Source organism: Dipodomys merriami, unplaced genomic scaffold, assembly GCF_024711535.1.
Source record: "Dipodomys merriami isolate MVZ:Mamm:240054 unplaced genomic scaffold, mDipMer1.0.p SCAF_60, whole genome shotgun sequence".
Lineage (NCBI taxonomy): Eukaryota > Metazoa > Chordata > Mammalia > Rodentia > Heteromyidae > Dipodomys > Dipodomys merriami.
The window spans coordinates 2,984,657-3,004,757 of record NW_027206180.1 but is presented as its reverse complement, the minus strand read 5'-3'; the positions used below and the strand labels follow the sequence as shown (position 1 = coordinate 3,004,757).

Here is a 20,101-nt window from a genome sequence, read left to right as displayed (position 1 = left end):
GATGGATGGACAGATGGGAGGATGGACAAATGGACAGACAGGTAGATGGACAGATGGGATGGACAAAATGGACAAATGGAAGGACAGATGGATGGACATGTAGGAAGATGGACAAACAGATGAGCTGATGGATGGACACACGATGGATGGGCAGAAGGGAAGCCAGACATATCCATGGGGGCAGGTGGAGGTGATGCGCAGACACCAGGACGAGCCGGAGGACGCGCCCACCGACGCCCAGCGCCGCCTGGAGCCCCGCCCACCCCGCCCGCCCCGCCGTCAACGCCACTCACTGCACAGACACCACACAGCCACCCCCAGAGCTCGGTGCCCCCCAACTCCAGAGGCAAGGACCCCGAGCCAGGGACCCCTCACCTCGTCCCTGAGCCCCGCCCACCCTCTCTCCACCTGCTCAGGCCTGGCCTGTGGGACCCCACACCCCGAGTCCTTCCGCCACCTATTTGTATCCAGGGTCCCCACCATGCCAGCAAGCGCCCCACCCCGCCACCCCGATGGCTGCCGCGCTGCGAAATGGCAGCAAACACAATGTATTTCAGCCACCAGCTGCTCACGGGGACTCGAACCCAGTGCCGTTAATGTGGTCACCTGACCATGTGCCCACGTGACACCCCAGCCATCCCGCAAGCCCAGCTCCCAGGAACCTTCCAGAAGGGCCATGCCTTCTAACAGCGCGGACCCAGGTGTCCCACCACCACCCGGTGTTCACCCCAACCCCATCCAGGCAGTTATTCAGCCCCGACCACCCCGAGGGACAGGCCGTCACCCCCCCCCGCACCCCCCCCCCGCCATGCGGCCACCACACCTGCAATCCTGCCACTGCGCCACGAAAGCTTCATTCCATTTCACTCCACCCACGTGAAAAGCTGCCGCTCCGCTCGCTCATTCCAACCCTTGAGCAGCTGTGAATGCAGCCGACACCTGTCCAAATCCCAGCTTGAACAACAGACAGATGGATGGACGGATAGACAGACCCACCGATGGACCAACAGAGACAGACAGACCAAGTATTTACAAGGCAAACCTACTGTCTACACTCCTCCGTCCTGAGCATCAGATGTCAAATGCACTCAGGATGGAAATCAAGGTTAAGACAGTTTTTCAGCCAAGTGCTGGTGACTCCCACCTGCCATCCCTGCTACTAAGGAGGCTGAGAGCTGAGGATCTGGGTTCAGAGCCAGCCTGAGCAGGCAAGTACGCTGAGTCTTATCTCCAATGAACCACCACAAAGCTGGAAGTGGTGCCATGGCTCAACTGGTAGAGCACTAGCCTTGAACAAAAGAAGCTCAGGAACAGTGCCCAAGCCCTGAGTTCAAGCCCCATGACCAACAAAAAAAGTTATTATTTACCATAGCTAAGATATGGAACCAACCCAGATGCCCCTTAATAGATGAATGGCGCGCACGCGCACACGCACACGCACACACACACACACACACGAATTCTATGCCTCCATCAGAAAGAATGACATTGCCCTATTTGTTAGGAAATGGAAAAAATTATATTAAGTGAAGTAAGCCAGGCCCAAAGAAACATTGGTCCCATGGTTTCCCTTATTTGCAATAACTAGTATATATCTAGGACAAGCAGAAAAGGTCAAAAGCTATGTATATATGACCAGAAAAAAAAAAGCTGGAAGTGGCGCTATGACTCAAGTGGTAGAGTGCTAGCCTTGAGCTGAAGAGCTGAGGGACAGTGCCCAGGCCCAGAGTTCAGGCCCATGACCGGACCCCCTCCCCCCAAAAAAGGATGATGTTAAATGAAATGAACCCCAAGATAGGGATACAAGTGGTTTTATCTTTCTTGCTATGTTTTTTTTTTTTTGGTCAGTTGTGGGGCTTGAACTCTGGGCCTGGGCACTGTCCCTCAGCTCTTCAGCTCAAGGCTAGCACTCTACCACTTGAGCCACAGAGCCACTTCTGTTTTTTTCTGCTTATGTGGTGCTGAGGAATCGAACCCAGGGCCTCATGCATGCAAGGCAAGCATTCTACCACTGAGCCACCTTCCCAGCCCCTTGCTATTGTTTTAAATGTATTTTAAATGTACTATGTGATTTTTTTTGTTTTTTTTTTTTTATGTTCTTCCCCCATGGTATAGCCCCTGTTTTCACTGTATTTGATTCCAGTGCCCTGCATCTTGTATATACATTTTTCTAATTTGGGGAGGGAAAGGGAAAAAACAAAATGCTTAAACAGGGATCCAGGTGGATCCACTGTAACAATGAGATGTACAAGACACTATGTTGAAAACGAACTGTACAACTTCGGGCACAGGGCAAGGGGGGGAGGAAAAGTTGGGGAGGTGGGGAGTGAAGGGAAGGTAGGGGAAAAACAAAGGAGGGGATAACAATGCTCCATAGGAAATGCACTCACTACCTTACTCATGTAACTAACCCTCTCTCTGTACAGTATCTTTACAATAAAAATATATACTTTAAAAAAGTTATTAGGGTGCTAGAGCGCTTGCCTTGCATGCCTGAGGCCCTGGGTTTGATTCCTCAGCACCACATAAGCAAAAAATAAAAAAAAAATAAAAAGCAGTATAAAAAAGTTATCAGGGGCTGGGAAGGTGGCTCAGTGGTAGAGCGCTTGCCTTGAACTGAAGAGCTGAGGGATAGCACCCAGGCCCAGAGTTCAGGCCCCACAACCGGAAGGAAGGAAGGAAGGAAGGAAGGAAGGAAGGAAGGAAGGAAGGAAGGGAGGGAGGGAGGGAGGGAGGGAGGGAGGGAGGGAGGGATTCACCTGCTCTTCTTGGTGTGCGCAGGCACTGGAGGGGGGGAGCACAGACATTTCCCATCAGGCTCCCTCAGGGCGTGGGCGGTTAAGGAGATGAACCTGGAACTCCCCCTCGGCCGGGTCTGCTTGAGGCCGCTCTTTAGCTCTTTAACCCTGGCCCGGCCTAGACACCCCATCTTTCTGTCTGCTTGCTTTTGCCTCTGCTGTAGTTAGAACCAGACTTCTGAGCCTTTCCAGACTGGAGAAGCTTTAAAAAAATAAATCAATCCCTGTAGCAACTGTGTCTGACTCAAAAAGCCAAAGGTCCAGCCAGGAAGGGGTGCAAGAGGGAAAGGGGGGGCGGGGGGCAAGTGAGGCTGGGGAGAGGGGAAGGGCGGGTGGTGGGGGCTCATTTCCTTGCTGATTTGTTTCATTAGCTGTGTGTCCTTAGGAAAGTGTCTCCACCTCTCCAGACTCATTCAACATAAAAGGACAAGAAACGATAAGGCTCTACACTGTCCAGGTGGAGAACAGAGAGGTCAGAGGAAAACTGAGTCCACACAGTTACTCAATAAGGCAAGGCCCCATCAGACTCGCGTTTCATTCCCTCCCGGAGGCTCCATCTTAAGAACGAAGGAAATGCACGTTCAGAGGTGCTTCTCCCCTGGGGCTGTGGCGAGGGGGGGGGGATGACAAGAGTTTAAATCTCAGCACCTCCCCCCCAAAGAGCCAAACACATACCGAGCCCCCCGCCACCCCACACCGCCATATCACCCAGAAGGCAAAGCGCCTGTCCACAGCCGTGTTGTGAGGGCTCAAAACTGGAAAACGCCCCGAGTGTCTGAGCTGGGGCTCAGCTATGCCATGGAATATTACACAGCAGGAAAAGGGGTGAGGGTCAGAGGGCCCCTCAGAACTATTTCCTCATCTCTAAGTGTCCAGAGAGTCAGGACAGCCTGCGTGGCTGGTAGTCACACCTGCTCTGCCCGCGGGGAAGTGGGGTACCCACAAACCTAATTTACCCTTCTTCATTCCCTGTTCCTACACGGCACAGTCACAGGTCACACTCACCTTCCTGCTGCCGGTGGGAGCTGCGCCAGGCTGGGTGAGAAACTGGGGTGCTAAGACCTCACCGGGACTGGTGAGCCAAGCTAAAGCTGGGACAGCCCCCCACCCGCCCCTGCCAGCGCCCCAGCCGCACCTCTAGGGGCTGCTGCTGCTGCTGCTGCTGCTGCTGCTGCTGCGTCAGGCCCAGGGGCCAGCGCGTCAGACCCGGAAGTGCGGCCTGACAACGCTCACCTGGGTTTTATTGGCGACGCCCCTCCCTCCCCAACCATCCTCACCTGTGCGCGCCCCGAAGCCCCCACTGCACCCAGCCCCTGAGCCCAGCACCCCGAGCCGCCCCTCCCCCTCACACCCCACCCCACCCCTCCCCACCCCTTCTCTTGGGGCATACACAGAAACATGGCCACTCATTTCTTTGGATGGTCAATACCAGGAGTAGCCATTTGACAATCACCAGCTTTGTTTTTTTGTGTTTGGCTGGAGCGGGGGGGTGGGGGGGAGTGGAGGTGGGGGGATTGTAGGGGGGAAGGTGGGGGGATTGTGGGGGTGGAGGTGGGGGGATTGTGGGGGGGATTGTGGGGGTGGATGTGGGGGTGGAGGTCGTTTGGAGAACCTGCTGGCAGGTGGGGGTGAAACAGTCCATGCACAGACTTGAAGAACGTTTGTTCTTCCTGCCATGCTCCAGAGACATCCAGATAGTGCGCATCTCAGTGACGCAAAACCCAGACCGGGACCTGGGGAGGACTCCTCCTTCCCACCCCACCCCCCGCCATCCTCGCCCCCGACACACACACTGCTGCTCCTGCTCACCTGCAGCGTCCAAAGAGACAAATCCAGAGGACAAAGCAGGAGAGGGAGGGGAGACAGTGGAAGTTTTCCTTTCTATGTGCCACGCCAGTACCGGGCCTGGAACCCACAGCCTGGGAGCTGTTTTCTTTTTGTTTTCCTCAAGTTGGCACTTTACCACTTGAGCCACAGCTCCACTTCCTGCTTTTGGTTGTGCACTTGGAGGTAAGAGTCTCAAGGGCTTTCTGGCCAGGGCTGGCTTCCAACTGTGATCCTCACACCTGGCTCCTGAGTAACTAGAATGACAGGCAGAGCCACAGCACCTGGCAAAATGTACCTGGACTATAGCCATCCGCAGCGGGCATCAGCGAGCCCTTCAGTCGGCATTTGTGCACTACGAGAGCTGCCGCCCAGACCCAGAAGCTCTTACCTCAGGCCCTGTGTCAGCGCTGAGCACCAAGGCGTTCCCACGCGGCTCCTCCCGCAAGACCCCGACCCTCGCTCCTCAGCCCGGAGGCCTGGCACCGCGGAGAAGATGCGCAGCTGCGGCTGCGTCTGCATCTGGTCTGGAAACCAAGCAAGAGTGCCTGCCTGGCAAGGGTGAGGCTCTGAGTTCAAATCCACAGACAGACAAAATCAGTGTCTGAGACACACAAAAACATAGTGACACAGACACACACACAACACACTGTAAACTGAATGCTTTGTATTCCAGGCACCCAACACTAAACTCCCCACGACCCATATTTCACAGTTTTGTTTTTTGTCAATCTCCTGGCCTGGGCTCTTTGCTCAAGGCTGGTGCTCTACTGCTTGAGCCACAGTGCCACTTCCAGTTTTCTAGTGGTTAATTGGAGGGAAGAGTTTCACAGACTTTCCTGCCGGGGCTGGCTCTGAACCCTGATCCTCAGATCTCAGCCTCCTGAGTAGCTGGGATGACAGGTGTGAGCCACTGGCACCCGCTGGCACTTTGGAATGAAGGCAAGACACTGCACACCATGAATAACAATTTGAGCTGATTTTCAGAGCACCATCCCAGTGTACCCACAAACTTGGCCACATGACAAGACCAGCCACACAAGGACTGCGTGGCGCAGAGCTCCAGGGACGACACAAGCCACACCCTAGCAGACTTCCCAACCAGGCCGGGCAGCCATGTAGGGCAGGGGCAGGTGGCATCTCCTCGCGCTCTCCCCGTACCTGGTGGCACCCGCCCCATCAGTGAACAAAGCACACTTTGTTGGGGGAGGGGGCTGAGCGAGCCACGTGAGAGCCATGGCTGTGACCATCAGTGACACCCGGGGCTTGAACTGACCTCAGCACAGCAAGCCACTCAGCCTGTCTGGACAACTAAAGACCTGCGTCGATGAAAGGTTGTTCACAGTGAACACAACAGGACGACTTTCTCCCCAGCCTAAGAGCCGACACACAGGTCACTGAACGAACCAAGGTCTTTATTTTTTGGAAAGCAGATCACACCAAAGTCCAGAATTCAGAAATCCCACAGGCATGTTCCTAACACAGAGAAATCCCACGGGCATGTTCCCAACACAGAAATCCCACGGGCATGTTCCTAACACAGAGGCCATGTCTCCATCCAGGGCCATAGCTGATCAACAGCCGCCAAATGTACGGCTGGAGTTCAAGGTCTGATGCTTCCGTGGAGCCTCCAGCTCCAGTGCACAGACGGCCGCAGCGCACTCGGCCTCCATTGGGGTTCTGGAAATCAGGGACCTGGGGGTCCTCCGCTGTCACCCCACAGCTGCGCCCCTGGGGAATCCAGAAATCTTTGGGACTGTGGCTCAACCAGGACAGATGTCAGATGACTTAAGTGAGAGGACCTCACAGTCCCACTAGAAACCAAAGGGATCCGTGCACAGAAGGGGTGTGTGTGTGTGTGTGTGTGTGCGCGTGCGTGTGCACGCGCGCGTGTGTGTGTGTGTGTGTACATGTGTACACTGGTCCTGGGCATTGAACTCAGGGCTGGGGTACTCACAGTCCTTGAGCTAGAGGTCTAGCACTTGAACCACAGCTGTACTTCCAGCTTTTTTGGTGGCTAATTGGAGAGGAGAGTCTGCTGGACTCGCCTGCCAGGGCTGGCTTTAACCACAGTCTTATCGCAGCTTCCTGAGTAGCTAGGATTATAGGAGTGAGTGAGCTATCTATCAGTGCTTAGCTAAAAAGTTTAAGAACCTCCCAAACTCATGGAAAGGCAATGACTCACTTCTTTTTCTGTATCAAAGAAAAAGAAAAGAAAAAATAAAACAGCTAAGTAGCAGATGTCTGTAGTCCTGCTAGCTGTCTATTCATGAGGATTGCTTCAACTCAGGAGTTCTAGGCCCAGCCTAGAAACATAGTGAGACCCAGTCTCACAAAAAAAAAGAAAAAAAAAAGAAAGAAAGAAAAAAGAAAAAGTGTGAACCAGCAAATGGGGGGACCGAGCCTGTCAGGTGGTTGCAAGCTTCCAAGACCAAATCTTGGTCAGAGTGGTGGAGATCAGAGTCCAAAATCCCTTCAGGTCTTGGCAAACAAGAACACAAATTATGACAAAATGAAGCTTTCTTTCTCTCCTTTTGCCTATTGCATTTATAGCCTCTTGGGTGCAGAATATCCCTTTCGGCACATTAAAAAAAAAATAAGAAATTCAAATGAGTTAGACCACTAAAGTCTGCAATTACTCAAGCTGAGAGCCCAGCCCCAAAACTCAGTAAGGCCAGATTCTGTGGTGATACAGCCATACTCAGAACAGTCTAAGAAATAAGGCAATGACCACTGTGTCAAAGACAACACCAGAAAGGCCCACTGAGGCTGGAGAAGCCAGCAGACAGCAGGTCCTGGAGGATATGCAGATGAGGGTATGCAGATGAGGTAACCACCTCAACAGGGAATCTCCAAGGGTGGACAAGAACTTGAACCTGCTGTCAAGGTCATGGTCTCTGCAAGTCCCAGGTATGACTTCCAACAGTCATTTCTGTCCCCCCCCAAAAAAAGACAGAGGTGGAGCCCCTGCAGAGGGGAGACACGGGGCCTCCCCGCTGGGCGGGGGACAGGAGGCTGGCCTGGGCCTACAAGCGCTTGTAGGAGCCCAGCAGGGCTTTGCAGTTGGGGCAGTGGTGGTCCACATCCCGCAGGGCGTCCACACAGAAGGGGATGAAGCAGCAGCCCGCCACGCACCTGCAGGAACAAAGACACGGGCGCGTCACCCAACCCTGTGCGCCTGCAGAGCCTAGGTTTGGAGGTGGGCCGTGTCTCTGCTAGTATTAGGGTTCTGAGAGCACCCATGCCCGCACAGACTGCTGACTCCATTCCCAGCAGCCCCTGGGGCTGCACAGAGAGGTGAAGTCACCTGCCCGCAGCCACACAGCAAGTGATGAACTTCTATGTGTACGTGTGCACGCATGTGTGTGCTGGTGCTGGGCTTGAACAAAGGGTTTCACACAGTTTTGCTCACTGCTGTCTGATAGTTATTTCACGTCAAGATTCTCAGGGACTTTCCTATCTGGGATGCCTTTGAACCACAATCCTGACCTCAGCCTCCTGAGTTGCTAGGATTATAGGTGTAAGCCACCATGCCCAGCTCCTTCCCTCCCTCCTTCCTTCCATCCATCTGCCTGGGGAAAACTTGTGGTCCCTCTGATTTCTCTCCCAGAGCAGAACGAGCCTCTCTTGAGAGAACACCTGCACAGACATAAATATTTACAGTCCACCTCCACTGCCTCACACAGCAAAGAGTAAGCCATTCTGGAAGGTTCTGTGGAGGTAGCCAATGCACAGAATATCCACAGCTTCTCTCAGGCAGTCATAACTTAGGTCATGAAATTCTAAAAGAAAAAGAAGCCCCTGAGGGCCCCCCACCACCACCAAGCCCACCTGCTCTAAGTGCTCTGTGTCCTACTCATGGAAAGTAGTTTCTAGACACCCTGGTGCCTGAGCTATGTGATTCTGTCCAGGGGTAACTTGTGGGGTGTTATGGGCATCTGGCTGGTGGAGACCAAGGACACTGCTCCCACAAAATCCCAACGTATGTATCAGCCAGGTGCTGATGGCTCACACCTGTCATCCTAGTGATTCAGGAGGCTGAGATCTGAGGATCAGGGTTTGACGTCAGCCTGAGGAAGATAAGTCCTTGAAACTCATCTCCAATAAACCACCAAGAAAGCCAGATGTGGAGCTGTGGCTCCAGGATTACAACGCTAGCCTTAAGTGAAATAACTCAGGGACAAGCACCCAGACCCGGAGTTCAAGCCTCAGGACCAGCACACACACAAGAAAGGAAGCAATGGATGAAAGGAGGGAGGGAGGCAGGGAGGGACAGAGGGAGGGAGACCAGAAAGGAAGGCTGGGGAAGCAATGAGCATGGTCAGTGTCTGCCTAGCTTGCCGGGGCCCTGAACTCCAGCCCCACAACCCGAGAGACAGAGAGACAGAGAGACAGAGAGAGACAGAGAGAGACAGAGAGAGAGAGAGAGAGAGAGACAGAGAGAGAGAGAGAGAGAGACAGAGAGAGACAGACAGAGAGAGAGAGAGAGAGAGAGAGAGAGAGAGAGAGAGAGAGAGAGAGAGAGAGAGAGAGAGAGAGAACAGATTGTTTGATCGGAGAAAGGCACATTAGGGCCCTGGCCTGTGCACAGGCCCTGGTCCGAGGGGGGCGGACTCACCCCAGCAGGAAGAGGCCCCCGCAGGACAGCCAGGTGAGGGTGCCCGCCCTGTAGGACAGCTTGGTGACGATCATCGTGCTGCAGGAGGGGCAGCACATCTGGATGGGGCGGTCGAAGAAGGAGATGGGCTGCTGCACGTACACCGTCTGCATCGTGACTGGCAGCAGAAGCACAGGCGCTGGTGAGCAGGGAGAGCTGGGGGGGTGGCAGGGAAAGAGGCCCCCACCCCCACCTCCCCTCCACCCCTGTGCAGGGAGAGAGCAGGGCCCCAGCAGGGAGAGAGTGGGGCTCCAGCAGTCAGCTGAGATGAGTAGCCACAGGGTGGAACCCATGTCTGTCCCCAGAGGAGGGGGCTTTATGTCCTTTGAAAAGGCGCAAATGATCTTAAAAAGGGTCCGACACGTGCCATGGCCTGGATGGGCCTCAGGGACTGTGCCAAGTGGCACGGGCTGGTCACCAAAGGGTAAGAATTGGAGGATATGATTCAGCCTCTGCGAAGTCCCCAGGAAAGCACGCAGAGATTGGAAGTGGCATGTTGGGGGTCGGGGTCTGCGGGGGAGGGGAAGAGGGACAGAATGGCAGCTTCCCAGAGGACGGTTCTGGAGCAGGATGGTGTAACAGACGTGCTCCAGGGCGAATGCATTTACTGCCACTGAGCTGTACCTAAAAATGTTTAAAATGGAGCCAGGTGTGGTGGCACACACCTGTAACCCCAGCTATCTGGGAGGCAGAGGATCTTAGTGTGAGGCTCTGAGGGCAAGAGAATGAAGCTGTATCTCAAAAATAAACTAAAATCAAAAGCTCTGGAGGTGTGGCTCAAGTGGTAAAATCACCTGTCTAGCAAGCACAAGGCCCTCTCCTGGAATAAATGTAATTCACTAGTGTACAGTTTGATCCTATTTCCTGTGCAGTCTGGACTTGACCTCAGGCTCTGAGCACTGTCTCTGAGCTCAGTCACTCAAGGCTAGCCCTCTGCCACATTGGGCCACAGCACCACTTCCGGTTTTCTCGTGGTTCATTGGAGATAAGAGTCTCACAGGGACTTTTCTGCCCAGGCTGGCTTTGAACCACCATCCTCAGATCTCAGCCTCCCGAGTAGCTAGGATTATAGGTGTGAGCCACCCATACCTGGCTATTGATCCACCCCTCCCCATATTGGAGATTTGAACTCGGAGTCTCAGGCATGCTTGGTATGTGCTCTACCAGTTGAACCACACATTTGTTTTTCAGATAAGGTCTCACGCTTTTGCCCCAGCCAGCCTTAAACCATGATCTTCCTGCCTCTACCTTTCAAGTCGCTGGAACTACAGGTATGTATCACCACATTGAACACTGTGTCCTACTTACAGGTGAGGAAACTGAGGTACAAGTCAGACAAGTAGGCCCACATGCTCTGATTAGCATCTCACACAACTGGAGAGCTCCTTCTAAGTGCTTGTGACACTGAGTCAGTGCACACCTGGGCACACCTGGGTGTCAGGAAGGACTGGCGAGCAAGGACCAAGAAGCAGCTGCCAGAACAAGAGGGCGGCCTGCCCGACGCAGGCCTGAAGCAATTTCACTCCCCCAGGGCCTCCTGCCTGTCAGGCAGGCACGCTACCACCTGAACCACCCCCTCCGACTTGGTGCTTTAGTTACTTTTCAGCCAGAATATCACATTTTAGTCTGATCAGGCCTGGGATTACAGGTGTGTGCTACCATGCCAGTCTTGTCTAAGCAAGTCACTTGACTGCCAGAGTCCACAAGCCAGGGGCAAAGAGTAAAGGAGGGTAAGGGGGTCAGGGTCCCACGTACTTGCGTTGGGATTGGGCGCAGGCCCCGACTGGGTGTAATACGAAGATGGGTTCACACCTTTCCCGTCTGGGCCTGCCATCAGCCCCGTGGCAGGCCCCGGCATGGGTGCTGGGGCCATCTTTTCATAGGACAAGGGGGCGGTGGGCATGGATGGCCCTGTCGCTGCCGCTGCCTGGTAAGGTCCAGGAATTGACATTTTACCTAAAGCAGAAACACAAGGAGCTGGGTAAGAAAGCCGTGTCTCCAGTCTTTTCTACCTGATGAACGAGATGGGAGAAGGTGACTAAGCCCGGCCATCACCGGGGTCCGCAAGAGCGGACCACCATGAAATCTCGTGCCCAGGAATCCCACAGACACCCCCCCTCCGGGCTTTGGTCTCCCCCACGCGGGCATCGGCCCAAAGCCGCCATGTTCTCCTGCCTCGGGAACGCGCAGACACCCACACAAATGATCACCAAGGTCAGGGCAACGCCAAGATGGACACACAGCCCCAATCTGGATGACAGCATGGCAGGGAGGGACATGGGAAGGGGCGAGCTGAGGGGGGGTTAGGAGGCCGGTGACTCCTGCGAGTGGAAGAAAAGTCTAGAAGGGGCCTCTGAGTTGTGTCCCCTTGGCACAAAGCCTGCCAGGCGCCATGGCTGGGGAGGGGCAGGAAGGGCTGGCCAGGGCGGCTCGGGTTACGCTGGGCGCTGGCGCGGCCCAGGCAGTGGCAGGGACAGTGGTGGCTTTGTCTGTTTGTCCAGCCGGCCAGGGCCGTGGTGGTGAGTCACTGCGGAGCCTGGACGGTGTTCCTCACCCCATGTCATTTCTTCCAGAAGCAGGGGCCATTCCTACCTTGCAGATACGGGGACGGGGCCTAGGCTGGTATCAGTGTGCACCCCAGGCAGCCACTGGGCCCGAGCCCCCAAATTCCCCACGCCTCGTGAGCCAACGTCCCTCATTTCCATGCTGCACCCAAGCCCCGAAGTGACACAGCCAGTGCCACCCTGGCCAGGGACAAGGAAAATCCGGCATTTTGTCCATTCTGAGCCCTGGTGACCCGCTGGGCACAGCCCAGATGACAAATGCCATGTGACCCTTCACTGCACCCCAAACCCTGCTACACAGCAGCACCTCCCAATCTGGTTTGCATTACAGCCACCGCAAGGAGAAAACCATGCGTGTGCTGGTCCTGGGGCTTGAACTCAGGACCTGCCTGCTGCCCCTGAACTTTTTCCCTCAAAGCTGGAACTCTACCACTTGAGCTCTGTACAGCTCCACTTCTGGCTTTTTGCTGGTTAACTGGAGGTAAGCGTTCCAGGGACTTTTCTGCTTAGGCTGGCTTTGAACCATGAGCCTCAGATCTCAGCCCTGAGTAGCTAGGATTACAGGTGTGAACTGCTGTGTCCAGCCAGTGAGATACTTTCAAGGTTCATCTAGCTGGGGTTTGGGGTCCAACGAGCAGGGAGAATGGTGGCCGGCAGCCTGGGCTGCCTGCTACCGGGTATTGTGAACTGGGGACCAAGGTCCTTGTTTGCTGGGATGGAGGAGATGCCTGGACAGTCTAAACCGGGTGTGGTGGTACACACCTGTAATCCCAGCTGTATGGCAGGGGTAGGTGTGGGGGGAGGGGCTGAGGTGAGTCCTAAGGGGGAATCACAAGCTAAAGGGCCGGGGGCCTGGCTCAGGTGGAAGAGCGCCTCGTGGGCACCGTGTGAGCCGCAAAGCTCGCTGCCTGGCTGAGGAGGGAGTGGCAAGGCTCCTCTGGAACCTTCCTGCCCTTCCTGGCAAGCTGGGGGGGGGGGGCGGGGCGGGGGCAGGGCTGTGCAGCAGGGAGCGCGGGGTTGTGGGAACAAGGTGGAATCAGACAGGAAGGAAAGCACCTTCCCCAACCTCCAACCGGCATTCACTTCTACAGTACTGTGGGCGTCCTGCGCACTGCCAATGCCAATGCTCTGATGCGGTATGGAGACTAAGACACACACTGGGGTGGGGCGGGAAAGTGTCCCCCAGGTCACAGGTGACTGAGATGGGAACAGAGCAGATTCCTGACAAGGAGTTCTCAGTGAGAAGGGCGGAGCTCCGCAGAGCCACTGTCAGGGGAGCCCAGGGAAAGAGAACCAGGGGGGCTCCAGGCTTGAGGGTCACAAAAGTGGCTCAGCTTGGAGGGGGAGAAGACTGGGTCCCCCCCACCTTGGTCCCATCTGAGGAGGAGGAGATAGTCATTAGGCCCGGCCTGGAAAGTGGAATCAGATCCTTGTCCTTAGAAAATGCCCTTGCTGGCTCAGTGGTAGAGCGCTTGCCTTGCATGCCTGAGGCCCTGGGTTCGATTCCTCAGCACCACATAAGAAAAAAGCCAGAAGTGGCGCTGTGGCTCAAGTGGTAGAGCACTAGCCTTGAGCTGAAGAGCTGAGGGACAGCGCCCAGGCCCAGAGTTCAGGCCCCACGACTGAACCCCCCCCCTAGCAAGAAAAAAATAAAAAAAGAAAAGAAAATGCCCTTGCTTGCCTAGCATGCATGAAGCCCTGGGTTCGATTCCTCAGTACCACATAAACCAAAACAGCTGGAAGTGGAGCTGTGGCTCCTTGAGCAAAGGAAGCTCAGGGACAGTGCCCTGGCCCTGAGTTCAAGCTCCAGGACTGAAAAAAAAAGAAAGAAAGAAAAGAAAGGGGAAAACCAGAAAAGAAAATGCCCTTGCTAACCAGTTCTTTCTCCACAGTGCACTCCAAGGTATCTAGAAGCTTCTGTGATCCATCTGCTCCTCTGCCCCAAGTCTCTCTCCTGGGTTACAGATCAAACACTGAGTCCCCGACCCAGGGTGGACGTGGGTACCAGCAGCACGGGCCACAGCTTATTCACTTCACTGCCAAACAGAAGTGGGGGGGGCGGGAAGGGTTGATGGGAGGATGGATAGACAGAGGGGTAGACATACAAAGGGATGGATGGACAAATGGACAGAAGGATGGACAGACAAAAACAAATGGATGAAGGACAGATGTATGGGAGAAGGGACAAGTAGACAGGAATGTGGAGGACAGATGATGTGCAGGAGGATGGACAAAATGGATGGACAGATGGTAGGATGGACAGATGGATGGACAAATGGATTAGCAGATAGGTGGACGGAGGGATAGATGGACACAGAGATGGGTGGATGGGAGGGTGGGCGGATGGATGGACAGAAGGGAAGCTGGGCATGTACATGCAAGTGGGTCCACCAAGACAACGCTGCCCCGCGAGCCCCGCACCCCGCCCTGCCCCTGCCATCGACGCTGTGGAGGACACGCAGTGACCACACAGTGACCCACAGAGCTCGGTGCCCTCCACCTCCGGGGCAAGGACCCCGTGCCAGGGACCCCTCACCTCATCCCTGAGCCCCGCCCACCCTCTCCCCACCTGCTCAGGTCTGGCCTGAGGGTGCCCACACCCCGAGTCCTTCCACCACCTATTTGTATCCAGGGTCCCCGCCACCTCGATGGCTGCTGCGCTGTGAAATGGCAGCAAACACAACGTATTTCAGCCACCAGCTGCTCACGGGGACTTGAACCCAGTGCCGTTAATGTGGTCATGTGCTCGCATGACACCCCAGCTATCCTGCAAGCCCAGCTCCCAGGAACCTTCCAGAAGGGCCATGCTTTCTAACAGTGTGGGCCCAGGTGTCCCACCACCACCCGGTGTTCACCCCAACCCCGTCCATGCAGTTATTCAGCTCCGACCACCTCGCGGGACAGGCCACCACCCCCACCCCACCCCCTCCGCCATGCGGCCACCGCGGCCACCACACCTGCAATCCTGCCACTGCGCCACGAAAGCTTCATTCCATTTCACTCCACCCGCGTGAAAAGCTGCCGCTCCGCTCGCTCATTCCAACCCTCAAGCAGCTGTGAATGCAGCCGACACCTGCCCAAATCCCAGCTTGAACAACCGACAAGCTGACAGACCAACAGACAGACCAAGAATTTACAAGGCAAATCTACCGTCCACATTCGCTCTGCACAAGCCTCAGATATCAAGTGTGCTCAGGATGCAAATCAAGGTTAAGACAGTTTTGAAGTTGGGTGCTGGTGGCTCACGCCTGTCATCCTAGCTTCTCAGGAGGCTGAGATCTGAGGATCGTGGTTCAAAGCCAGCCCGGGCAGGAAAGTCTGTGAGCAATTTATCTTCAGTTACCCACCAGAAAACCAGAAATAGAGCTGGGGCTCGAGTGGTAGAGCATCTGGGGGGTGGTGTTTGGGGTCCTCAACATGCCAGTGAGCGCCCTCACCCCGCCACCCCAATAACTAACCTTGAGCAAAAGCAGCTCAGGGACAGTGCCCAGGCTGGGAGTTCAAGCCCCAGGACTGGCAAAAGAAAAACAATTTAAATCGATGTCACCTGCTTCTTTTTGGTATTTGCATGTGCGCATGTGCGCCAGTAGCGGGGTGAAAATATGGAGAGCACAGGCATGTCTCATTACTGCAATGGGCGGTGGGTGGTTAAAGCCAATGAACCTGGAACTCACCCCACCCCGCCCCCGGGTCTGCACAAAGCCGTTCCTCAATCCCGGCCTGGAGAGGCAGCCCTGTCTTTCTGTCTGCTTGGTTTTACCTTTCCCAGAACCAGAGTTCGGAGCCTTCCACACTGGAGAAGCTTCTAAAAAATAAGGCCCTGCCAGGCACCAGGGAGTCATGCCTGTCATCCTGGCTACTCAGGAGGCTGAGATCTGAGGATCAAAGTTCAAAGCCAGCTCATGCAGGAAAGTCTGTGAGACTCTTGTCTCCAATGAGCCACCAGAAAACCAAAGGTGGTGCTGTGGCTCAAGTGGTAGAGTACTCACCTCGAGCAAAAGAGCTCAGGGACAGTGCCCGGGCCCTGAGTTCAAGCCCCAAGACCAGCAAGAAGATAAATAGCAGTTGGGTCTGACTTGAATAGTCAAAGGCCTGGCCAGGAAAGGGTTCAAGAAGGAGACTGGGGGTCCAGTGAGGCCTAGGGGGCCTGAGGGGAAGGGCAGGGTGGTGAGGGCTCATTTCCTTGCTGACTGTACGTTACATTAGTTGTATGTCTCTCGCCCTCTCTGGGCTCACTCAACGTAAAAGGATAAGGAGGCTCTACATTATGTCCAGGTGGAGAACAGAGGGAAACTGAGGCCATACAAGCTATTTTTGCACTGTTCAATAAGGACTCTAACGGACTCTCATTTCATTCACCCCAAGAGGCTCCATCTTAGGGATGAAAGACATGCGCATTCAAAGGTGCTTCTCCCATGGGGCTGTGGCTGGGGAGGAATGGCAGACACAGAGTTTAAATCTCAGCACTTCCCCTCCTCTCCAGCCCCCGCCACCGTCCACAGCCACGCTGATGGCTCGGAACTGAGAAACACCCAAGTACCCATGCTGGGGCTCAGCTATGCTATGGAATACTACACAGCAGGAAAAAGGGATGAAGGGCAGAGGGGCCCCCTAGAACTCCTGTTTCCTCGTCTGCTAAGTGGGAAAGGGGACACTTGCCTGAGAGGATCAGAACACATCTGAGTAGCTGGTGTTCACCCCTGCTCTGCCCGCAGGGAAGTCGGGGGATGGGTTATTCCCCACCTGGTACCCACAAACCTAATTTACCTTTCCTCGTTCTCTGCTCCCACATGGCGCAGTCCAAGGTCAGACTCACCTTCCTGCTGCCGGCAGGAGCTCTGCGGGGCCCGGCCGAGAAACTGGGGTGCTGAGACCTCACTGGGACCGTGTGGGCCAGGGCCAAGACAGCGCCCCATCCGCTTCTGTCTGTCCCCCAGGGCCCCGCACCTCCAGGTGCCACGTCCTGCTGCTGCGAGGGGCCAGCCCCGCGACCCCCGCCTGGGCTTTATTGGCGCCGCCCCGCTCCCAAATCATCCTCAGCTGTGCGCACTGAAGCCCCAGCGCACCCACAGCTGTGCCCGGCACACCCCGAGACTCGGGCCTGAGAGCATGTTAGACGCCCCCCTCTCCTTCCAGAACCCCAACCCCTTCACCTTCAGTAACCCTAAAAAAGAAAACGGACCGAGGGCATGATTCAGTGGCAGGCACCTGCCCCAAGTTCAAACTCCAGCAGCACCACTAACTATATTTAAAAAGAAGAAACGTGGGGGCTGGAAAGGTGGCTCAGTGGAAGAGCGCCTGCCTCGAATGCACGAAGCCCTGGGTTCGATTCCTCAGCACCACATAAACAGCAAAAGCTGGAAGCGGCACTATGGCTCAAGTGGCAGAGTGCTTGCCTTGAGCTGAAGAGTTCAGGGACAGCGCCCAGGCCCAGAGTTCAAGCCCCACAACCGACAAAAAAGAAAAGAAACATGGAGGGAAAAACTAGGAGAGCGAAGGAAGGGGTGACAGTGTCAAAAAAAGATTTGCTCATACCAGTACTTGTGACTCACGCCTGTAATCTAAGCTACTTAGGAGGCTGAGATTTTAAGATCACAGGTTAAAGCCTCAGGCAGGAAAGTCTGGGAGACTCTTTTCCCTAATAAACCATCAGAAGACCGGAAGTGGCGCTGTGGCTCAATGTGGTAGAGCGCTTACCTTGAGCACAAAAGCTCAGGGACAGCGCCCAGGCCCTGAGTTCAAGCCTGACAACTAACAGCAACAAAAGAAAGCTGCTGACCATTATTATACAAAGAAACGTGAGTTGAATTTGTTTTGGGCACCTGCTAGATAAATCGCAATCCAGCCATAGACATGAAAATGCTCCAGAGACACCCCAGATAGCATGCATCTCAGTGACGCAAAACCCAGACCACCCCCCCTACCCCCCTCCCCCAAACTGCTGAGCCTGTTCACCTGCAGCGTCCAGACAGACAAATCCAGAGGATAAAGCAGGAGAGGGAGGGGAGACAGTGGAAGTTTTCCTTTCTATGTGCCACGCCAGTACCGGGCCTGGAACCCACAGCCTGGGAGCTGTTTTCTTTTTGTTTTCCTCAAGTTGGCACTTTACCATTTGAGCCACAGCTCCACTTCCTGCTTTTGGTTGTGCACTTGGAGGTAAGAGTCTCAAGGGCTTTCTGGCCAGGGCTGGCTTCCAACTGTGATCCTCACACCTGGCTCCTGAGTAACTAGAATGACAGGCAGAGCCACAGCACCTGGCAAAATGTACCTGGACTATAGTCATCCGCAGCGGGCATCGGCAAGCCCTTCAGTCGGCATTTGTGCACTACGAGAGCTGCCGCCCAGACCCAGAAGCTCTTACCTCAGGCCCTGTGTCAGCGCTGAGCACCAAGGCGTTCCCACGCGGCTCCTCCCGCAAGACCCCGACCCTCGCTCCTCAGCCCGGAGGCCTGGCACCGCGGAGAAGATGCGCAGCTGCAGCTGCGTCTGCGTCTGCGTCTGGTCTGGAAGTCAAGCAAGAGTGCCTGCCTGGCAAGGGTGAGGATCTGAGTTCAAATCCACAGACAGACAAAAACCACACACATACACACACTTCATAGTAAACACACTTCATAGCAAACACAACGGGACGGCTTTCTCCCCAACCCAAGAGCCGACACACAGGTCACCGAATGAACCAAGGTCTTTATTTTTGGAAAGCAGATCACACCAAAGTACCATGTGGTGTCCAGAATTCAGAAATCCCACGGGCATGTTCCTAACACAGGGGCCATCTGTCCATCCAGGGCCGTAGCAGACCGACAGCCGCCGACGGCACGGCTGGAGTTCAAGGTCTGATGCTTCCGTGGAGCCTGGCTGCAGCGCCAGTGCACAGACGGCCGCAGCGCACTCGGCCTCCACTGGGGTTCTGGAAATCAGGGACCTGGGGGTCCTCCGCTGTCACCCCACAGCTGCGCCTCTGGGGAATCATAGCGGACATGAGTGTCCTTTGGGACTGTGGCCAAACCAGGGAAGACGTCAGATGACCCAAAATGAGAAGACCTCACAGTCCCACCCAAACGGATCTGTGCACAATAGAGAGGTGTGTGTGTGTGTGTGTGTGTGTGTGTGTGTGTGTGTGTGTGTGTGTGTGTGTGTGTGTGTGTGTGCATGCATGCACGTGCGTACTGGTCCTGGGGCCTGAACTCAAGGCCTGGGTACTCACTGTCCTTGAGCTTGTTTGCACAAGGCTAGAGGTCTAGCACTTGAACCACCGCTGCACTTCCATCTCTTTTGGTGGTTAGTTGGAGAGAAGAGTCTGATGTACTTTCCTGTCTGAGCTGGCTTCGAACCACAATCTTATCTCAGCTTCCTGAATAGCTAGGAATGTTGGCATGAGCTACCAGTACTCAGCTAAGAAGTTTTCAAGAACACTCATGGAAAGGCCACTACTCATTTTTCTGTGTCAAAGAAGAAAAAGAAAAGAACAACAACAACAACAACCAGGTAAGTAGCAGATGTCTATAGTCCTGCTATCTGGCTATTCATGAGGATTGCTTCAACTCAAGAGTTCCAGGCCCAGCCTAGAAACATAGTGAGACCCAGTCTCACGCGAGGGGGGGGGGGGGGGGAGGGAGAGAAAGAGAGAGAATGTGAACTAGCAGATATGGGGATAGGAGCCTGTCAGGTGGTTGCAAGCTTCCAAAACCAAATCTTGGTCAGAGTGGTGGAGATCTCGGAGTCCAAAATCCCTTCGGGTCTTGGCAAACAAGAACATCAGAATTATGACAAAATGAAGCTTTCTTTCTCTCCTTTTGCCTTTTGCCTTTATGGCCTCGGTGGTGCACACCTGGTGTTAATATCCCTTTCCATACATTAAAAAAAATAAGAAATTCAAATGAGTTAGATCACTAAAGTCTGCAGTTACTCATTCTGAGAGCCCAGCCCCAAAACTCAGTAAGGCCAGATTCTGTGGTGGTGCGGCCATACTCAGACAGAACAGTCTAAGAAATAAGGCAATGGCCGCTGTGTCAAAGACAACACCAGAAAGGCCCACTGAGGCTGGAGAAGCCAGCAGACAGCAGGTCCTGGAGGGTATGCAGATGAAGACATGCAGATGAGGGTATGCAAATGTGGGTATGTAAATAAGGCGGCCATCTTAGGAGGGAATCTCCAGGGGCGGTGGTGAACTTGAACCTGCTGTCAAGGTCATGGTCTCTGCAAGTCCCAGGTATGACTTCCAGCAGCCATTTCTGGGGTTTAGAGGTTGTTGGTTTTGC

At 54.7% G+C, this 20,101-nt stretch overlaps 1 protein-coding gene across 1 annotated transcript; it reads right to left on the bottom strand.

Moving 5' to 3' along the window:
- Window positions 1–5,998: 5,998 nt before the first annotated feature.
- On the bottom strand, window positions 5,999–20,082 carry LOC138814532 (lipopolysaccharide-induced tumor necrosis factor-alpha factor homolog). Its single transcript, XM_070003475.1, has 4 exons — window positions 18,205–20,082; window positions 11,035–11,235; window positions 9,241–9,397; window positions 5,999–7,757 (listed from the first exon to the last, which is right to left on the bottom strand). The coding sequence occupies exons 2-4, from the start codon at window positions 11,228–11,230 to the stop codon at window positions 7,649–7,651; spliced, it is 462 nt and encodes a 153-aa protein (XP_069859576.1). The 5' UTR covers window positions 11,231–11,235; window positions 18,205–20,082; the 3' UTR covers window positions 5,999–7,648.
- Between the last annotated feature and the right edge of the window lie 19 nt (window positions 20,083–20,101).

Excerpts from the sequence above, each read along its gene's own strand:
- LOC138814532 (XM_070003475.1), bottom strand. The coding sequence starts at position 11,230 with ATGTCAATTCCTGGACCTTACCAGGCAGCGGCAGCGACAGGGCCATCC. Across the intron at positions 9,398-11,034 it reads TGCGCCCAATCCCAACGCAA|TCACGATGCAGACGGTGTAC; the intron begins GTACGTGGGACC and ends TTCTGCTGCCAG. Across the intron at positions 7,758-9,240 it reads GGGGGCCTCTTCCTGCTGGG|GTGCGTGGCGGGCTGCTGCT; the intron begins GTGAGTCCGCCC and ends TTGTTCCTGCAG.